General features: G+C 49.8%; 1 protein-coding gene across 1 annotated transcript in view; it reads right to left on the reverse strand.

The window, feature by feature from the left end:
* The window catches only part of LOC141174674 (chymotrypsinogen 2-like), a 141,264-nt gene extending 125,611 nt beyond the window's left edge, over window positions 1–15,653 (reverse strand). The window contains exons 1-2 of the mRNA XM_073659596.1: window positions 15,570–15,653; window positions 15,181–15,284 (exon numbers count right to left, since the gene is read on the reverse strand). Coding sequence (XP_073515697.1) covers window positions 15,181–15,284; window positions 15,570–15,621 — 156 coding nt within the window. The 5' untranslated portion in view covers window positions 15,622–15,653. The remainder of the gene's footprint in view (window positions 1–15,180; window positions 15,285–15,569) is intronic.
* Window positions 15,654–18,462: the final 2,809 nt, after the last annotated feature.

Genomic DNA, 18,462 nt, shown 5'->3' on the forward strand with positions numbered 1-18,462 from the left:
GCCATCGGACGCCATCTCGGATCGGTTCCCGCCGTTTGCCCGCCATCTGCAGTCTTTTCCCGCCATCCACAGAGTTTCCCGCCATTGGGAAGCGGTTCCCGCCATCTGAGAAGATTTCCCGCCTTGGCAGAGCGGACGCCATTATGGGCGTGCCAGAGGGTGACAAGAGGCCACCTCCCATCGTGGGCCAGGACCAAGAATGGCGCCAAAAACGGAGACCGCCCCCACCAGTAGAGACTGTGATGCTTGAGATATCCATCAGCGTGGGGGGTCTGCCCCTGGAACTGACAATCACCAAGTTGCCCGAGGACCGCCCTCAATGGGGGCGGAGAGAGAACAAACGAGAGAAGATGGGAGCAGCTTGGAGGAGTCTGGAGGAGTCGTACCCGGAGATGGAGGGGGAGGCAGGCAGCACCGACCCAGTGGTCAGGAGCCTGTTGCAAGCGACAACCCCAGAAGGCCTGGTGAAGATCCTGGCGCAGCTCCCCAGAGATCGGGAGCATGCACGGACCGCACTGGAGGGCTTGGCTCAGAGGATGGCCCGAGTGCAGCGAGACGTACTGGCCGCATGGAGCAGAGAGATGGCCCAGCAGGCTGGAGTCCGCCAGCGAAGCACACCACCCGCAACGAGGAGCACGCCTGCCCCTGAAGAGGATGCAGAAGGGACGGAGGCCGGAGACGACGCCACAGAGGGAGCTGAAGATACGGAGGCAAGTAAAGGGGACGTCACTACCCCAAGCCCGGCCACCGTAAGCCTACCCCCGCTCCCCGTCGCAGAGCCCGAAATCCCACCGATCGTGCCCGTTGCCGCTCCGCTCCCGCTCCAGACTAGGCCTCAAGCAGGGGCCGCGGCCACGCCTCTTGTGACGTCACGCGCCTCAATCCTGAGCGCGGCCAAGCAGGAGACGCCACCGGCCTGGTCGCAAGGCCGAGTACCCCCAGGCGCCGCAGTACCAACAGCGCCCTCTACCTCTGCCGAGTCACCGGCCTGGTCGCTGGGCCAAGTAACCCCGGGCGCCGCCGTCTTCACGGTGCCCTTCACCTTCAGGGTGCCCCAGGCCTGGTCGCAAGGCCTGGTGAACCCGGGCGCCGCTACCACCACCGCGCCCTCAACGTCCACAGCGCCACACCTGGGTGAAGACCTATTTGCCCAGCACACTTGCCCGGATGGGCAGCCCCCTGTGTGGCCACCGGAGTACCACCATCCCCGACTCCGGAAAGAAAGACCCCTGGATGAGCCCCTGATCCCGGCTCCGGCGCCCGCCAAGATCACCCCACTCTCGTTGGAGGAAGCGCAGTTTGCGTGGGACCCCACAGGAGAAGACCTCATCGGGTTCACCCAACAGACCCGGGCGGCCGCAGCTGAGCGTGCGGAGTGCTGCCGCCAGCAGCTAGAGGTCTTTGACAGAGAAAGGAGAGAGAGGCGGGTCCGTGAGCAGCGGCTGCAAATAAAAAGTGCAGAGCAGAAAAGCCGGACCAGAAGGAACCCCCGTGCAGCCCACGGTCCCCGTGCCACCGGGACTGTAATTAAATTCCAACTGCAGCACGGTTGGGGCTTCATCAGAGACCATCACACCCCCGGCGACGTCTTCGTGACCAGAAGAGATGTCGAGTCCCACCTACCGGAGGGACACAGAGGTCGTGACCTTTACGTGGGTGATGAGGTCACCTTTACCCGGCACCAGTGTGCCAAAGGACCCTATGCACTTCATGTACATCGCCTGACAGAAGAGGAGTTGCGGTGTGAGGAAGGTCAAGAGGACCCGGACGGGTCTGAAGCCTACCCTCAGGAAGGAGCAGGAGGGCATCGTCACCATTAAGAGGTGAACTGAAACTGTAAATAGTTACCCGTAAGGGTATATGCCATGCTGCTAATTTAAATATATTCCTGTTCCCCACTGGCCGAGGACTGAGAGCGGCCACCTCCCTTGTATATAGTTGCGCTTTCTAAGGCGCCCCCCTACCGGTTTTATAGGAAACTGTTGTTTTTTCTACAAGAGACTGTTGCACTTACCCGGTCACAAGTTGCACCGTGGCTGGAGGAACAAGAATGTTTATAATGAAAAGTTTTTATATGAAGAGTTTATTGCTGCTGATGATATATATAATGTTTTATATGTTTATGATGTTTTTGAAAAAAATTTGTATGTTTGTGGATGTTTTTATTCTTTTACAGCCCGAGGACGTGCTGTGATTTACCAGGGGGGAATGTAGCACCCTGAGGATTCGGCTGCTACAGGGGTATTGCACCTCAACCCAGAGGTGTGGTATTCCACTCCCGGGTACGGATGGAGTGTGGAACTGAGCTAGTAGGCTGCATGCACTACATACATCCCATTTCCGGGGGACAGAACAATGGTACTCCCACCAGTATATGTGCAGGTACGACAGCGTCTGTCCCTGGCTGGAGTGGGAGGGGGGTGGAACATCCCAGTAGTGTAGGGGCAGATAGGGGGAGCAGTCTGGGTAAAGCTAGGAGCTCATTGGGTGCTGGTCACCTGGGCTCACACATAGAGGGAGTATAAAAGGTGGGCACCATCTTAGATCAGGGGGAGTCAGTGAGTTCAGCCTGAGGAGAAGCAGAGCAGAGGAGCTCAGCCAGGAGGGCTGACAGGGAGCTGTGGCTCCGGCTGGGCCCAGCTCCAGGGCTGAGCCTGCAGCGAAGCAGAAGAGAGAGAGAGGAGTCAGAAGGACCCAGAGAGAACGAGTCAGAAAGAACCCCAAGATCCCAGAATAAGGACAGGAAGGGTGAAGGGTTGGCGGACAAGGGTACCGGATCCCAAGCTGGTGGAGGCAGAAGTAGACCTTAGCCAGGAACCGGAGGTCGTGGTCAGGATCTGCCGCGACCCTCACCAAATCCACTAGAAAGGCACACCAAGTATAGGGTCAGGGAGCCCAGAGGAGGCTTGACCACCAAGAGACCCGAGGGAGCCGGCCAAAAGTGGATCCCTGGTGGGAACGGCCAGAGGAAGGGAGAGTCAGAAAGGAGCTCAGGACCACGCTCCGGAATTGCCTGGGGGTTGGCCGAGTCCAGGACCTGGTGGACGCAGCACGGCTCGGGTGGTCACTCAAGGCCAGAGTGACTAAAAGGACAACAGTAAGTAAAAACCCTGAACTGCATCTCCCGACTCTGAGTCTTCTTCTGCACCATCACAACCCCCATCATCCACACCTGCTGCCCTGAGGCCATACCCCTCCCGTTGGGGGTTATACCATCACTGCTGCACCTATACCACCGGCCTCAGTGGACTGCTCTGCAGCGGCGGCTTCAAAGCCGCACTCAACGGGTGGCGTAGTCGACACTTTAACAACATCTACTGCCATAGACAGCCACTTAGTTTGACACCCTGGGCACGGACCGGGTCACCGCCACAAGGACTACTACCCCCATACAGATCCGGCTCCGGGTATCCCCTTGAACATGGCCCAGGGGGCGCGTCACCAGCATCAGCAGGGGTGACAAAACTACCAGCCTGACCACCACCAGCATGATCAGGCACATGGCAGCAAAGCACCCGACTTTGTGGGGCGAAACCCAGGGTCCACGACCAGTGTCAGCGGGTGTCACCACTGCTTCTTCCACAGTTGTGCGTGCAATAGAACCCCCTGTAGTGTGTGCAAGGCAATCCCCTGTCCATACTGCATGTAAAGATGCCCCCTCCTCTCAGTCTTCACTTGTTATGGCAGTTTCTCAAGAAACAGCATCAACGTCCACGTCCACGTCCCACCGCAGCGTTCATTTGTCCATATCCCAGACCTTTGAACGAAAGCGGAAATTCGCAGCTAGCGCCCCACAGGCCACAGACCTAAATTCGCACATTTCACGACTGCTTGCATTGGAAATGCTGCCTTTTAGGCTGGTGGAGACGGAATCCTTCCGCAATCTTATGGCGGTGGCCGTCCCTCGGTACTCGGTCCCCAGCCGACACTATTTTGCCCGGTGTGCCATCCCCGCACTACACAAGCACGTGTCCCAAAGCATCTGCCGTGCCCTCAACAACGCAGTTACTGGGAGAGTCCACCTGACAACAGACACGTGGACAAGTGCTTGTGGCCAGGGACGGTACATCTATCTGACGGCACACTGGGTAAACATAGTGGAAGCCGGGACCCAGTCGGACCTTGGGACGGAACACATCCTCCCCACACCGAGGATTGTGGGCCCTATGTCAGTCAGAGTTGCCCCCACAGTGTACAGCTCCTGCGCATCCTCCTCCTCCTCCTCCTCCTCATGTTCAGCCTCCATCTCAGATATCACCACATAAGTTACAAGCTGGAAGCATTGCAGTGCTGCCTCCGCCAAGCGGCAACAGGCTGTGCTGAAACTCATAAGCTTAGGTGATAAACCTCACACTGCTTGTGAGTTGTGGACAGCTGTGAAAGAGCAGGCAGATCTGTGGCTGAGACCGCTGAACCTACATCCCGGCATGGTCCTGTGTGACAATGGCCGTAACCTGGTGGCGGCTCTGAGGCGAGGTGAGATCACACACGTACCATGCCTGGGTCATGTGCTTAACCTCGTGGTTCAGCGGTTTCTTAAATCGTACCCCGGGTTGCCAGATCTGCTCGTGAAAGTACGCCGCCTGTCAGCTCATTTTCGCAAGTCGGCTACAGCTTCCTCCGCCCTTGCTGTGTTGCAGCAGCGTTTGCAGCTTCCGGCACACCGACTGGTGTGTGATGTCCCCACACGTTGGAACTCTACCCTCCACATGTTGCAAAGGATTTGTGAGCAGAAGAGAGCAGTTGTGGAGTACCAGCTGCAACAAGGCCGTCGATATTCAGGTCAGACTCCACACATAAGACCTCAGGAGTGGACCTGGATGTCTGACATATGTACCATCCTGACAAACTTTGAAGAGGCCACCAAGATGGTGAGTGGCGATGATGCCATCATTAGTGTCAGCATCCCACTTGTCTGTCTTTTGCAACGCTCTCTGCAGAGAATTAAAGAGGAGGCATTGCAGCCAGAGTATGATGAGATGGATCAAGAAGCCGTAGCGGGCGATTACACACAGCCCAGCCTCATCTCATCCCAACGTGCATTGGGGGACAATGAGGGAGAGGAGGAGGAGGAGGAAGAACAGGAGCTGCTATCATGCGTTGTAGACAGTAGTACCTGTACAAGTGTCATACCGTCGGTTCAGCGTGGGTGGCCTGAGGACAGGGGGGAGGAGGAAGAGGAGGAGGAGGAGGAGAGCATGGTCAGTCGTCATCTTGGTGAGGACACGGAAATCTTGCCCGTTACCAGTCTGGCACGCATGGCTGACTTCATGTTACGCTGCCTTAACCGTGACCCTCGCGTTGTCAAAATGTTGGGTGACAGTCATTACTGGTTGGTGACACTTGTAGACCCCCGCTACAAGGAGAACTTTCACTCTCTTATTCCTGAGGTGGAGAGGTTTGCAAAAATGGGGCAATACCAGAAGGCCCTTGCTGCAGAACTCTTAAAAAAATTCCCATCTGAACACGCTAGCGGCAGAGGTCACAGTTCGTTGCCCAACCAAGGCGTACAGGCGAGAGAGATGCAACTCCAATCCAGCAGAGGCAGGGGAACACTGTCAACGTTCTGGGACAGTTTTCTGACACCCGCCCAGCTTACAGGCCCTGAGGCGCGGGGTACTCTCACAAGGAGTGGAAAGTTTCAAAAGATGGTGAGGGAGTACCTTGCCGATCGTACCAGTGTCCTCCGTGATTCCTCTGTGCCTTTTAATTATTGGGTATCCAAGCTGGACACTAGGAATGAACTCGCTCTGTACGCCTTGGAGGTCCTGGCCTGCCCTGCCGCTAGCGTGTTATCGGAGCGTGTTTTTAGTGCCGCTGGGGGAATTATAACTGATAAGCGCACTCGCCTGTCAGCTGACAATGCTGGCAAGCTGACCCTTATCAAAATGAACAAGGGCTGGATTGGGCCAGACTTCTCATCACCACCAAATGACAGCAGAGTAACATAAAGTCAAATCCACTGTGTTATTTCGGGAGGTGTATTCACATGCACCACTTCACACCCACACATGGGTATACGCTTCCTCGTTTCTGCTGTTTAATCTTCTTCTCCTTATCCTCAGCCTCCACCACCACTATACCACCAGGGTGCCAGCATTGCAAGTTCCTCCGTCCTAATTTCTGGCAGCTTTTGCTGGGAAAGCATAAGCAAATACTATGGGAGACCCACTCCCCAATAATGGGACTTATGTTTGTAATATGCTGTACTGCATGGCTCTTGTAATGGGCATTGCAAGTTGCTCCGTCCTAATTTTTGGCAGCTTTTGCTTGCAAGGCATAAGCAAATACTATGGGACACCCACTCCCCAATAATGGGACTTATGTTTGTAATATGCTGTACTGCATGGCTCTTGTAAGGGGCATTGCAAGTTGCTCCGTCCTAATTTTTGGCAGCTTTTGCTGGGAAAGCATAAGCAAATACCATGGGACACCCACTCCCCAATAATGGGACTTATGTTTGTAATATGCTGTACTGCATGGCTCTTGTAAGGGGCATTGCAAGTTGCTTCGTCCTAATTTTTGGCAGCTTTTGCTGGGAAAGCATAAGCAAATACTATGGGAGACCCACTCCCCAATAATGGGACTTATGTTTGTAATATGCTGTACTGCATGTGACGCGCCCCCTGGGCCGTGTGTACACGTGTGTGGGATACCCGGTGCCGGGTCTCTGGGGTCTGTAGACTCCGTGGCGGTGACCCGGTCCCGTGGCTCAGGCTGGTCAAACCAGTGGCAGTCTTTCTTAGGTTTTGAGGTTAATTGTCCGACTGCGCCACCCGTGGATTGCGGTCAGGGAGTACCACCGCTGCGAGGCAGACCGCTGAGGCTGGTGTTGTGTGCGCAGCATAGAATGGGATAACTCCCCTCGGGAGGAGTATAGCCTCAGGGCAGTGAGTGTGGATGATGGGGGTGATGGTGCACGAGCGCAGCAGGAACGACTCAGTCTTTGCAGTGCAGTTCAGGGTCTTTAATGATGATTATAAGGTAGACCCTCACGGGAGTACTGGCTAGCATAAGAGGCCTGGTCAGTCTGTGAGCAAGCAGGAGTTCCCCTGGCCAGGTGGAGTTGTAGGCCTCCCCGTCTGTCTGCACTCTTCCTGGCTACCTTGCTGTAAGCGGGTAGAAGTAGCCCACGTCCCTTAGTGTACCGTGTAGTGCTCACCCGTATGGCTGGTGACTTGGGGCCTTCTGTTAGCCTCCGCTCCACGACGGCGGTGCTGGTCCCTTGCTTGTGACTGAGCCTCCGGGCTTCTATGGCCAGAGGACCTGAAATCCCCTGCCGGCTGGTTTCTGCTGCTGGATATATAAGTCCTCACAGCTTCGGACTCCTGTGTCCGGTTCCTATTGTCTTCTGCCAGGGCGAGCTCTGCTCAGCTTCCAGCCCCTGGTCTTTAGCTCCTAGCTCCTACAGAGCTCCTTGCTGTTACTTTCCCTTGCTCTCACTCTGGCTCTGACTGTTCTCTGACTCACTCAACCCCGCCCCAGATCCAGTTTATAAGGGCAGAATTCTCCCCTCCCAGGACTGGGGCAGGAGGATGTTGCATGTTTAAGGGATCCTGACCAGGAAACCTCCCACTTGCTCTCCGACGTAATATCTCTATTACTGTGGTGACCAGACCCCTGGGGTGCCACACATGGCTCTTGTAAGGGGCATTGCAGTTCCTCAGAATTTTTGGAAAGCCTTCCATTCACTGCTTAGGCCAACAGTGCACGGGAGACCCAGTTGCTATAAATCGGAAAAAAGGTTTAGTTAACGCCCTCTGACCTCCATGTCATTTCCAAGGGGCATTGGAGTGGCTCGAAATTTTTGGTAGGCATTGCACTCACTGTATGCCCTATAACTGTGTAGCCGAACCGCTCCTTTTGTTACAGAAACATATCCTACAAGACATATCTGGTTGACTGGCCTGATATTGATGTGAATGGTCCCTGTTCCTCCTGCTCTTTCTCCTTTGCCACCACCTCATCCATCATTTATCACCTGAAGCTTTGTTTTAACGGGAGTCATAGAACTGGGATAGTAGCAGGAAAACATCCAGCAATCCTCGGAGGAGGTAGGATATGCGCCAAAACGCGGACCACCTCAGGCCTAGCCGCTACTACATACATGCGCTTGCATTCCAAGAAAACAAAGCAGATGCTAACTTCTATCATCATCATCATGCTCCTCACCTAGGCACTCTCAACTCCCCTGATGGAGAAGCCAGGGCCCACCGGAGGAGTCTGGTTCTCTGGTGGGCTCGTTCAATGCTGCCCTAAAGCAGGCCAGGCTAAGAAAGTGTGGGGGAAGGTGACAGGAGAAATCAGGGCGGCTGGGGACCGAGTATGGACACCTGGCCGCCACCTGGCGGCTGGGGACCGAGCGTGGACACCCGGCCGCCGGACGGCTGAGGGCAGGAGTATGGATACCTTGCTGCCGAAGTGGCCATGAGGTAGTGGCCAGCTTCGGCCTCCTCCAAACTAAAAGGCCCCATTTCAAGTGAAAGCTAGCAGTATGGTATTGCAGCCTGCGGGTGGGTGGGTGGTTGGCTGCATATTTTCGCTTGCATTGCAAGGAATGGGGGAGGTACAATTGAACACTGCCCTGGGACAATGACTTGCATGGGGATAGTTGCAAGTCTGCATCTTCTGATGCGGCAAGGATCACTTCTGATGGGCACACTTTTAGACACTGTCCTGGGGGTCAGAGATGCTTCCAGGGGTCTTCCCCATGCTGATCCCTTGTCTTTTCAGCACTGTATGCATGTGTCACACAGCACATGGCCAGATAAGGTTGTAAAATGTTAAAATGACATTTCCCGGTGAACGCATTTGTCACGGTTGAAAGCAATACAAAAGTGCAAAAAACGCATGAAAAATGCTACTTGTGAACATAGCCCAAGGTGTGGAGGAGTATTTTTGTTTTTGTTTATTTATTTTACCTTATACACAAGTTTTTACCCTGGAAAGGAAATTCCTTAACATATTTCACAGGAAAACCGTTTCAGTTTAGTTTTTGAACGTTTTATTGTGAGCCCGCAAAAGTGGCTTAACACCTCTGACCACGTTGTTGACAGCAGTGACCTGGGGGTCAGAAATGCTTCCAGGGGCGATCCCCATGCTGCCCCCGTGTCTTTTGAGCACTGTCACTATCGTTTTGGGCACTTTTTAGGCTTTCTACAGACTGTCGGGGGTGCTGCCGCAAAAATGCTCGGGTCTCTCATAGACTAACATTAGGCTTGTTGCTCGGGTCGAGCACCCGAGTATCACGGTAAGTTCGGCCCGAGCTTCGAGCACCCGAGCATTTTAGTGATCGCTCAACACTATCAGTCGTCATCTTGGTGAGGACACGGAAGTCTTGCCCGTTACCAGTCTGGCACCCATGGCTGACTTTATGTTGCGCTGCCTTAACCGTGACCCTCGCATTGTCAAAATGTTGGGTGACAGTCATTACTGGTTGATGACACTTTTAGACCCCCTCTACAAGGAGAACTTTCACTCTCTTATTCCTGAGTTGGAGAGGTCTACAAAAATGGGGCAGTACCAGAAGGCCCTTGCTGCAGAACAATTAAAAAAATTCCCATCTGAACACGGTAGCGGCAGAGGTCACAGTTCGCTGCCCAACTAAGGCATACAGGCAAGAGAGACGCAACTCCAATCCAGCAGAGGCAGGGGAACACTGTCAATGTTCTAGGACAGTTTTCTGAGACCTGCTCAGCTTACAGGCCCTGAGGCGCAGGGTACTCTCACAAGGAGTGGAAAGTTTCAAAAGATGGTGAGGGAGTACCAGCGTCCTCCATGATTCCTCTGTGCCTTTTAATTATTGGGTATCCAAGCTGGACACTTGGAATGAACTCACTCTGTATGCCTTTGAGGTCCTGGCCTGTCCCGCCGCTAGCGTGTTATCGGAGCGTGTTTTTAGTGCCGCTGGGGGAATTATAACTGATAAGCGCACTCGCCTGTCAACTGACAATGCTGGCAAGCTGACCCTTATCAAAATGAACAAGGGCTGGATTGGGCCAGACTTCTCATCACCACCAAATGACAGCAGAGTAACATAAAGTCAAATCCACTGTGTTATTTCGGGAGGTGTATTTCCATGCATCGCTTCACACCCACACATGGGTATACGCTTCCTCATTTCGGCTGTTTTTTGCTCTTCTCCTTATCCTCAGCCTCCACGACCACTATACCACCAGGGTGACCGTGGTCCATGTTACCAGCATTGCAAGTTCCTCTGTCCTAATTTTTGGCAGCTTTTGCTTGGAAGGCATAGGCAAAGACTATGGGAGACCCACTCCCCAATAATGGGAATAATGTTTTTAATATGCTGTACTGCATGGCTCTTGTAAGGGACATTGCAAGTTCCCCCTTCCTAATTTTTGGCAGCTTTTGCTTGGAAGGCATAGGCAAAGACTATGGGAGACCCACTCCCCAATAATGGGAATAATGTTTTTAATATGCTGTACTGCATGGCTCTTGTAAGGGGCATTAAAATTGTCTTGTTAAGCTACTGTGACCTCCACGTCCCTTCCAAGGGTCGTTAATATTGTCTTTTTATTCCACTGCGACCTCCACCACTCTTCCAAGGGGCATTAAAAGCGTCTTGTTAAGCTACTGTGACCTCCACGTCTCTTCCACAGGGCGTTGATAATGTCTTTTTATTCCACTGTAACCTCCACCACTCTTCCAAGGGGCATTGATATTGTCTTTTTATTCCACTGTGACCTCCACCACTCTTCCAAGGGGCATTAAAACCGTCTTGTTAAGCTACTGTGACCTCCACGTCTCTTCCACGGGGCATTGATATTGTCTTTTTATTCCACTGTAACCTCCACCACTCTTCCAAGGGGCATTAAAACTGTCTTGTTAAACCACTCTGAACTCCACGTCTCTTCCAAGGGGCATTGAAACCATCTTGTTAAGCTACTGTGACCTCCACATCTCTTCCAAGGGGCATTAAAACTGTCTTGTTAAACCACTCTGAACTCCACGTCTCTTCTAAGGGGCATTAAAACCGTCTTGTTAAACAACTCTGAGCTCCACAGCTCTTCCAAGGGGCATTGACATGTTGTTTTTAATTACCTCTAACCTCCACGACTCTTGCAACGGGCATTGCATTTCCTCCTAATTTTTGTCAGCTTTTGCTTTTCAATGCATAGGCGAACACTAAGGGAGACCCACTCCCCAATAATGGGTAGAAGGTTTTTAATACGCTGTAATCCACGTCTGTTTCAAGGGGCATTGCAGTGCCTAATAATTTTTGGAAAGCCTTCCATTCCCTGCTTAGGCCAACAGTGTACAGGAGACCCAGTTGCTATAAATGGAAAAAACGGTTTAGTTAAGGCCCTCTGACCTCCATGTCACTTCCAAGGGGCATTGGAGTGCCTCGAAATTTTTGGTAGGCATTGCATTCACTGTATGCCTTATAACTGTGTAGCTGAACCGCTCCTTTTGGTACAGAAACATATCCTACAAAACATGTGTGGTTGGCTGGCCTGATATTGATGTGAATGGTCCCTGTTCCTCCTGCTCTTTCTCCTTTGCCACCACCTCATCCATCATTCATCACCTGAAGCTTTGTTTTAACGGGAGTCATAGAACTGGGATAGTAGCAGGAAAAATCCAGCAATCCTCGAAGGAGGTAGAATATGCGCCAAAACGCTGACCACCTCAGGCCTAGCTGCTACTACATACATGCGCTTGCATTCCAAGGAACAGAAAGCTAAGGAGGTGGATGGCCTCATGATCATGAATAATTTACTCGTTGTGTAGGAGGCCGACCACTGCTGCTGTCTACCTTCTGAACTTTGTGTTGAAGCCTGATTGACCCAGGACCCGCAATCCTCTATGTCTGGAGGACGTGTTGCATCCCAGTGTCCAACTGTGTCCCGGCTTCCACAATATTAACCCAGTGTGAAGGCGTCAGTGAGATGGACCATTCCTGGCCACATTCACTTGTCCACGTGTTTGTGGTTAGGCTGTTCTTCCCACTAAATGCACTGGGGAGGGCACAGGTAATGTTTTGGTATGCGCGCTTGTGTATAAGGCGCACCAGGACTAATAGGGGTGGCTGGGGACCGTTTATGGACACCCGGCCACCCCCACGCGGCTGGGGACTGTGTGTGGGCACCCGCCCCGGGGCAGCTGGGGACTGAGTATGGACACCCGGCCGCCCCCTGGCGGCTGGGGACCAAGCGTGGACACCCGGCCGCCGGGCGGCTGGGAACTGAGTATGAATACCAGGCTACCGACGCAGCCATGACGTGGTGGCCAGATTCCACCTCCACATGCCTAAAAGGCCCAATTTCAAGTGCAAGCAAGCTAGCAGTATGGTATTGCAGCCTGGGGGTGGGTGGGTGGCAGGCTGCATACTTGCGCTTGTATTGCAAGTTATGGGGGAGGTACAATTGAACACTGCCCTGGGACAAGGACTTGCACGGGGATAGTTGCAAGTCTGCATCTTCTGATGCGGCAGGGATCACTTCTGATGGGCACACTTTTAGGCAGTGACCTGGGTGTCAGAGATGCTTCCAGGGGTCTTCCCCATGCTGTTCTCATGTCTTTTTAGCACTGTATGCATGTGTCACACAGCACATGGCCAGATAAGGTTGTAAAATGTTAAAATGACATTTCCCGGTGAATGCATTTGTCACGGTTGAAAGCAATACAAACGTGCAAAAACGCATAAAAAATGCTACTTGTGAACATAGCCCAAGGTGTGGAGGAGTATTTTTGTTTTTGGTTATTTATTTTACCTTATACACAAGTCTTTACCCTGGAAAGGATGTTCCTTAACCCCTTTCCGACCTGGTCAGTAATAGTATGCACCAGGTCGGGAAGGCCGGTTCAGCGAGGGCTCCGGCGGTGAGCCCGCACTGAAGCGAGCACATGTCAGCTGATTATTGGAATCGCAATCCACCCGCGGCTGTTAACATGTTAAATCTCTGACAGTGGCATTTAACTTGCGCTTCCGGGAGTCCTAAGCCCCGCCCATCAGTGACCCCGTCACGTGATCGCGGGTCACCAATGGGTGGGCATGACAACTCAGGGTCTGCAGCAGACGCCTGTGGTTGTCATGTCTCAATTGCTATGAGCGCCACCTAGTGGTCAGCGCTCATAGCAAGTGAGCATTTCTCCTGCATACAAGCGATCTGCTCATCGCTTGTATGCAGTAGAAGCAATCAGACAACTGCTGCTTCTAGTCTCCTCTGGAGACTATAGAAGCAAGCAGAAAGTGTAAAAAAAAAGTTTTTAAAAAAATAAAAAAAATAAAAAATATATAAAAGTTTAAGTCACCCCCCTTTCGCCCCATTCAAAATAAAATATATATATATAAAAAAAAACCACATACACATATTTGGTATCGCCGCGTTCAGAATCGCCCGATCTATCAATATAAAAGAGGAATTAATACAATCAGTAAACGGCGTAACGAGAAAAAAATTTAGTTTTTTTGGTCGCTACAACTTTGCAATAAAATGCAATAACGGGCGATCAAAACATCGGATCTACCCCAAAATGGTATCAATAAAAACATCAGCCCGGCACGCAAAAAATAAGCCCTCACCTGGCCCCAGATCCCGAAAAATGGAGAAGCTAAGGGTCTCGGAAAATGGCGTCATTTTTTTTTTGTTTTTTTAGCACGCTTTGGATTTTTTTTTCACCACTTATATAAAAAAGAACCTATACATGTTTGGTGTCTATGAACTCGTAACGACCTGGAAAATAATGATGGCAGGTCAGTTTTAGCAATCTGTGAACGTGGTAAAAAAGGGACCCAAAAAACAACTGTGGAATTGCATTTTTTTTGCAGTTTCACTGCACTTGGAATTTTTTTCCCATTTTCCAGCACATGATATGGTAAAACCAGTGATGGTGTTTAAAAGTACAACTCGTCCCGCAAAAAATAAGCCCTCACATGGCCATATTGAACGAAAATTAAAAAAGTTCTGGCTCTGGGAAGAAGGGGAGCAAAAAAGGAAAACACAAAAACAGAAAGACCCATGGTCGTTAAGGGGTTAACATATTTCACAGGAAAGCACTTTCACTTTCGTTTTTGAACGTTTTATTGTGAGCCTGTAAAAGTGGCTTAATACCTCTGACCACGTTGTTGACAGCAGTGACCTGGGGGTCAGAAATGCTTCCAGGGGCGATCCCCATGCTGTCCCCATGTCATTTGAGCACTGTCACTATCGTTTTGGGCACTTTTTAGGCTTTCTACAGACTGCCGGGGGAGCCGCCGCAAAAATGTTCGGGTCTCCCATAGACTAACATTGGGCTCGTTGCTCGGGTCGAGCACCCGAGTATCACAGTGAGCTCGGCCCGAGCTTCGAGCACCCGAGCATTTTAGTGCTCGCTCAACACTAGTGAAGAAATAAATGGCTATTTAAATGCAGCAAGATAATATATAATAGTTCTAATCTCCACTTCACAGAAGATAGACCACTTTAGACAAGTAAATATTAAGGCCACTTACAAAAGTAACAGAGAAAATGTCCTACGTCCAATTTGTGTTTCTCCTATCTTTGTCAGGAGGTACTCAATTAGTCGCATCTGGTGTCTTTCAGTTCTCATCTACTGAGAAAAACCAGATAAGACTAGTTGACCGGTGAATGCCAGTATGCAAAATCACATACATGGGGTCAACCTGACCAACCACTCGCTCGGGGCATACAGTGGAATCGTGACCGTGAGGGCATTGGACATTATCATGACTTGGTAGTCGTCAGTCATAAATAGTGACTGCAGACTTTTCTTTTCACCCCAGAAAATCTCTTGAAAGAGAACCTTTCGCTAGTTTTTTTTTATTATTTAAACTGAGTTTCTCCTCCAATTGTTGCTTTCTCATTCGTTTTGGAACCGTTTTTTCTTTCTGTGCTCCCTTCCAAAGTTATGCCGTTCTGGTAATAAGGGGCAAATTTTCCCTTCAACCAACTGGGCGCATACAATAGAACTTCTCTGTGAGTGTTTACTTTTTCTCCTCTATGACAGAAGTTTTTTGGAATATGCCCAGTTGGTTGAAGAGATAATTTGCACAATTATTACCCAGGGCGTAACTTTGAACAGAGGGGTACAGAAGAAAAAAAACAAAAGCTGTTCCAGAATTAGTGAAGCAGCCCAAATTGGAGGAAGAACGGATTCTGCTTTGAATCGATCACCTATTGTCTTATGGAAGGAGTTAAAAGATTTTGATATTACCTGAAGGGAGACTTGCCATGGCCATGATCCTGGAATAGCTTCCTCCCCATTCACAATTCTAGAATATCCTGTAAGGACAGGCTGGATAGCTGGAATTCCACATCCTAAAAAAAGTTAAAATATAGAATAATTACTTAATTCCAATTACTTAATAAGGAGCTCCCTTTTCCATGATTGATCCTTATATAGAGTATTGTATATTGCAGGATCAAGTACTAAACCTAATCCTTTAGAGAGCAACAACGTATCAGCACAATCACCATGTTTTCTAAAAAAGTTACATTGTTTCCAAATATACGAAGATACAATTCCAGTTTCCAAAATAAATCTTAAGGAAAAAGTACAGAGACATTAATGAAACGAGTGCCTATACTCCAATATTTACATACCATAGGTTGCGCCCAAAAGGGCAGTGAAAGACAAGAGACAAAGTATTGCCATTCTACTTCAATATGAGCTGTGCGAGACCCTCAAATTTGGGAAGAAGGTTTTTATACACATTGCTCACCAATGAAAACATGGATCGTTATCTAATGCGTGGAAACTGTTCAGGGAAAATAGCATTTGGTTATCAAAAAACCTTGGATAACTACAGCACTGCTGGAGAGACAAATGACTAAGTATCGATTATAGCAAAAAGACTATGGCCAGTGCTCAAGATAATATTAGGAACATGTAAATGATAAGTGCCTTAAAAATGGAAAATTGGAAATGATATAAAAAACTGTAAAGTCAACAAAACATTCAATTACCGTATATATTGTACATGAAATTATCAGCGGCAGGGCCTGTACAGAGCAAAATAATACAAACAAGATCTGATATTAATGATTTATGTCCGGATAGCCTTTTAAAAATGTTAAAAATGATAAGAAAATGTAGCAACAGTACTTAATAATTAAAAGGAAACCTGTTAGCCAGTGGTGTGACTAGAGTCCGATGGACCCCAGTGTGAATTTGGACTTGGGCCCCCACCTGCATGTTCTTCAGATATGCGGTTCCCTTGTCCAGATCCTGTGAAAATATACGTGTTCACCCCCTCATGTAACAATGTCCCCCATCTTGTAATAATGTTCCCGATCCTGGCCCCTTCTTGCAATAATGTCCCTCATTTTGTGATCTTTTTCTTTAATAATGTCGCACATCCTGACCCCTTCCTGTAATAATGTCCTCCATCCTGGCCCCTTCCTGTAATAATTTCTCCCATCCTGGGCCCCATCCAGGTATAATGTTCACCATCTTGGGCCTTTTCCTGGGCACATTCCAGCAAAAATATCCCCCATCCTGGTGTAATGTCTCCCTTTCCTGGTATAATGTCCTCCATCCTGGGCCCCTTCCTAGTATAATGTCTCCCTTTCTTGGTATAATGCCCCCCATCTTGGGCCCCTTCCTGGTATAATGTCTCCCTTTCCTGCTATAAGGCCCTGCATCCTGGAACCCTTCTAGAAATATATGTCCCCTATTCTTGTACAATGTTCCCCATCCTGGACCCCTTCCAGTAATATAGGTGCATCTCACAAAATTAGAATATCATCAAAAAGTTAATTTATTTCAGTTCCTCAATACAAAAAGTGAAACTCACATATCATATAGAGTTATTACGAACAGAGTGATCTATTTCAAGTGTTTATTTCTGTTAATGTTGAGGATTATGGCTTACAGCCAATGAAAACACCAAAGTCATTATCTCAGCAAGTTAAAATAATTAACAAAAAACACCTGCAAAGGCTTCATAAGCATTTAAAAAGGTCCCTTAGTCTGTTTCAGCAGGCTCCACAATCATGGTGAAGACTGCTGACTTGACAGATGTCCAGAAGGCAGTCATTGACACACTCCAAAAGGTCCCAGAGTTCCAATTTTCATTTGGAAATCAAGGTGCCAGAGTCTGTAGGAAGAGTGGAGAGGCCACAATCCAAGCTGCTTAAGGTCTAGTGTGAAGTTTCCACAATCAGTGATGGTTTGGGGAGCCATGTCATCTGCTGGTGTAGGTCCACTGTGTTTTATCAAGACCAAAGTCAGCGCAGCCATCTACCAGGAAATTTACGAGTTTCACTTTTTGTATTGAAGAACTGAAATAAATTAACTTTTTGATGATATTCTAATTTACTGCGATGCACCTGTATATACCCCATCCTGGGCACCTTCCAGTAAATTATGTCCTCTATCCTGGTACAATATTCCCTGTCCTGGGCCCTTTCCAGTAATATATGTCCCCCATCCTGGGCCCCTTCCAGTAATATATGTCACCCATCCTGGGCCCTTTCCAGTAATATTGTCACACCAGGTGTGGGAAAGACTTAGTGCAGCACAGAGGGAAGAGGGAAAGGGAGCCCAGACATTAGGGAAAGGGAGGGAAGTGGAGACCTCCTAGTCTGGTCTAGTGTCACCCTGTCTCAACTACCATCCCTATATTGCCTCTTCAGCAATCGCTGCATGCGTGCCTCACCCTGACTTTCCCTGGCATATGGCTAAGGCTAAAGATGGGAGGAGATGAGCACCAGTCGATCTCCACTAAACTCTATAGACAGCAAGGGTAGACAAAAAGGGAGAGAATGCTTAGCTTTAGATGACTCCAGACAAATGCGAACTTGGCCTCAAGCTCCAAAGAGGACAAAGTACTGCTCTTGCTAAGCCTTCACAAGTAGAAATAAATATAGCCGGCACCTCCCTTTCAGACACACCAGGTATATATACACCCAGGCCAGGGAGCTAATTACCAGAGGGAAGTAGCCGCTAGGTCCTAGAGACAGCCTCTCATTTAAGAAGATGTCTGTAATGCCAAACGTAGAGATCTCCTGCTACCAACTGCAGGGCGACTGTCTGTCACATCTGATACACCCGTGACAGTTATATGTCCCCCATCCTGGGCCCTTTCCAGTAATATATGTCCCCCATCCTGGGACCATTCCAGTAATATATGTCCCCCATCCTCGTGTAATGCCCCACATCCTGGGCCCCTTCCAGTAAATTATGTACTCCATCCTGATATATAGTTGCCCATCTTGGGACCCTTTCAGTAATATATGTCCCCACATCCTGGTATAATGTGCCTCATCATGGGCTTCTTCTACTAATAACGTCCCTGTTAAGCAACTCTTCTCCATCAAATGTTAAAAAAATTAACAATTCTACTCACCCTTCATCCCGCTCCCACAACTTGGGGCATACTCTTCTATAGCCGGCGCAGAAGCCGGCAGCTGATTTCAGCGTGCAAGTGACGGGCAGCACATGATGTCACTGCCATGTGCCTCCAGTGACTTTCAGGCTGATGTCAGCTGCTGG

Source organism: Phyllobates terribilis, unplaced genomic scaffold (genome assembly GCF_046119375.1).
Source record: "Phyllobates terribilis strain yellow unplaced genomic scaffold, ASM4611937v1 Scaffold_13__5_contigs__length_258822181, whole genome shotgun sequence".
Classification (NCBI taxonomy): domain Eukaryota; kingdom Metazoa; phylum Chordata; class Amphibia; order Anura; family Dendrobatidae; genus Phyllobates; species Phyllobates terribilis.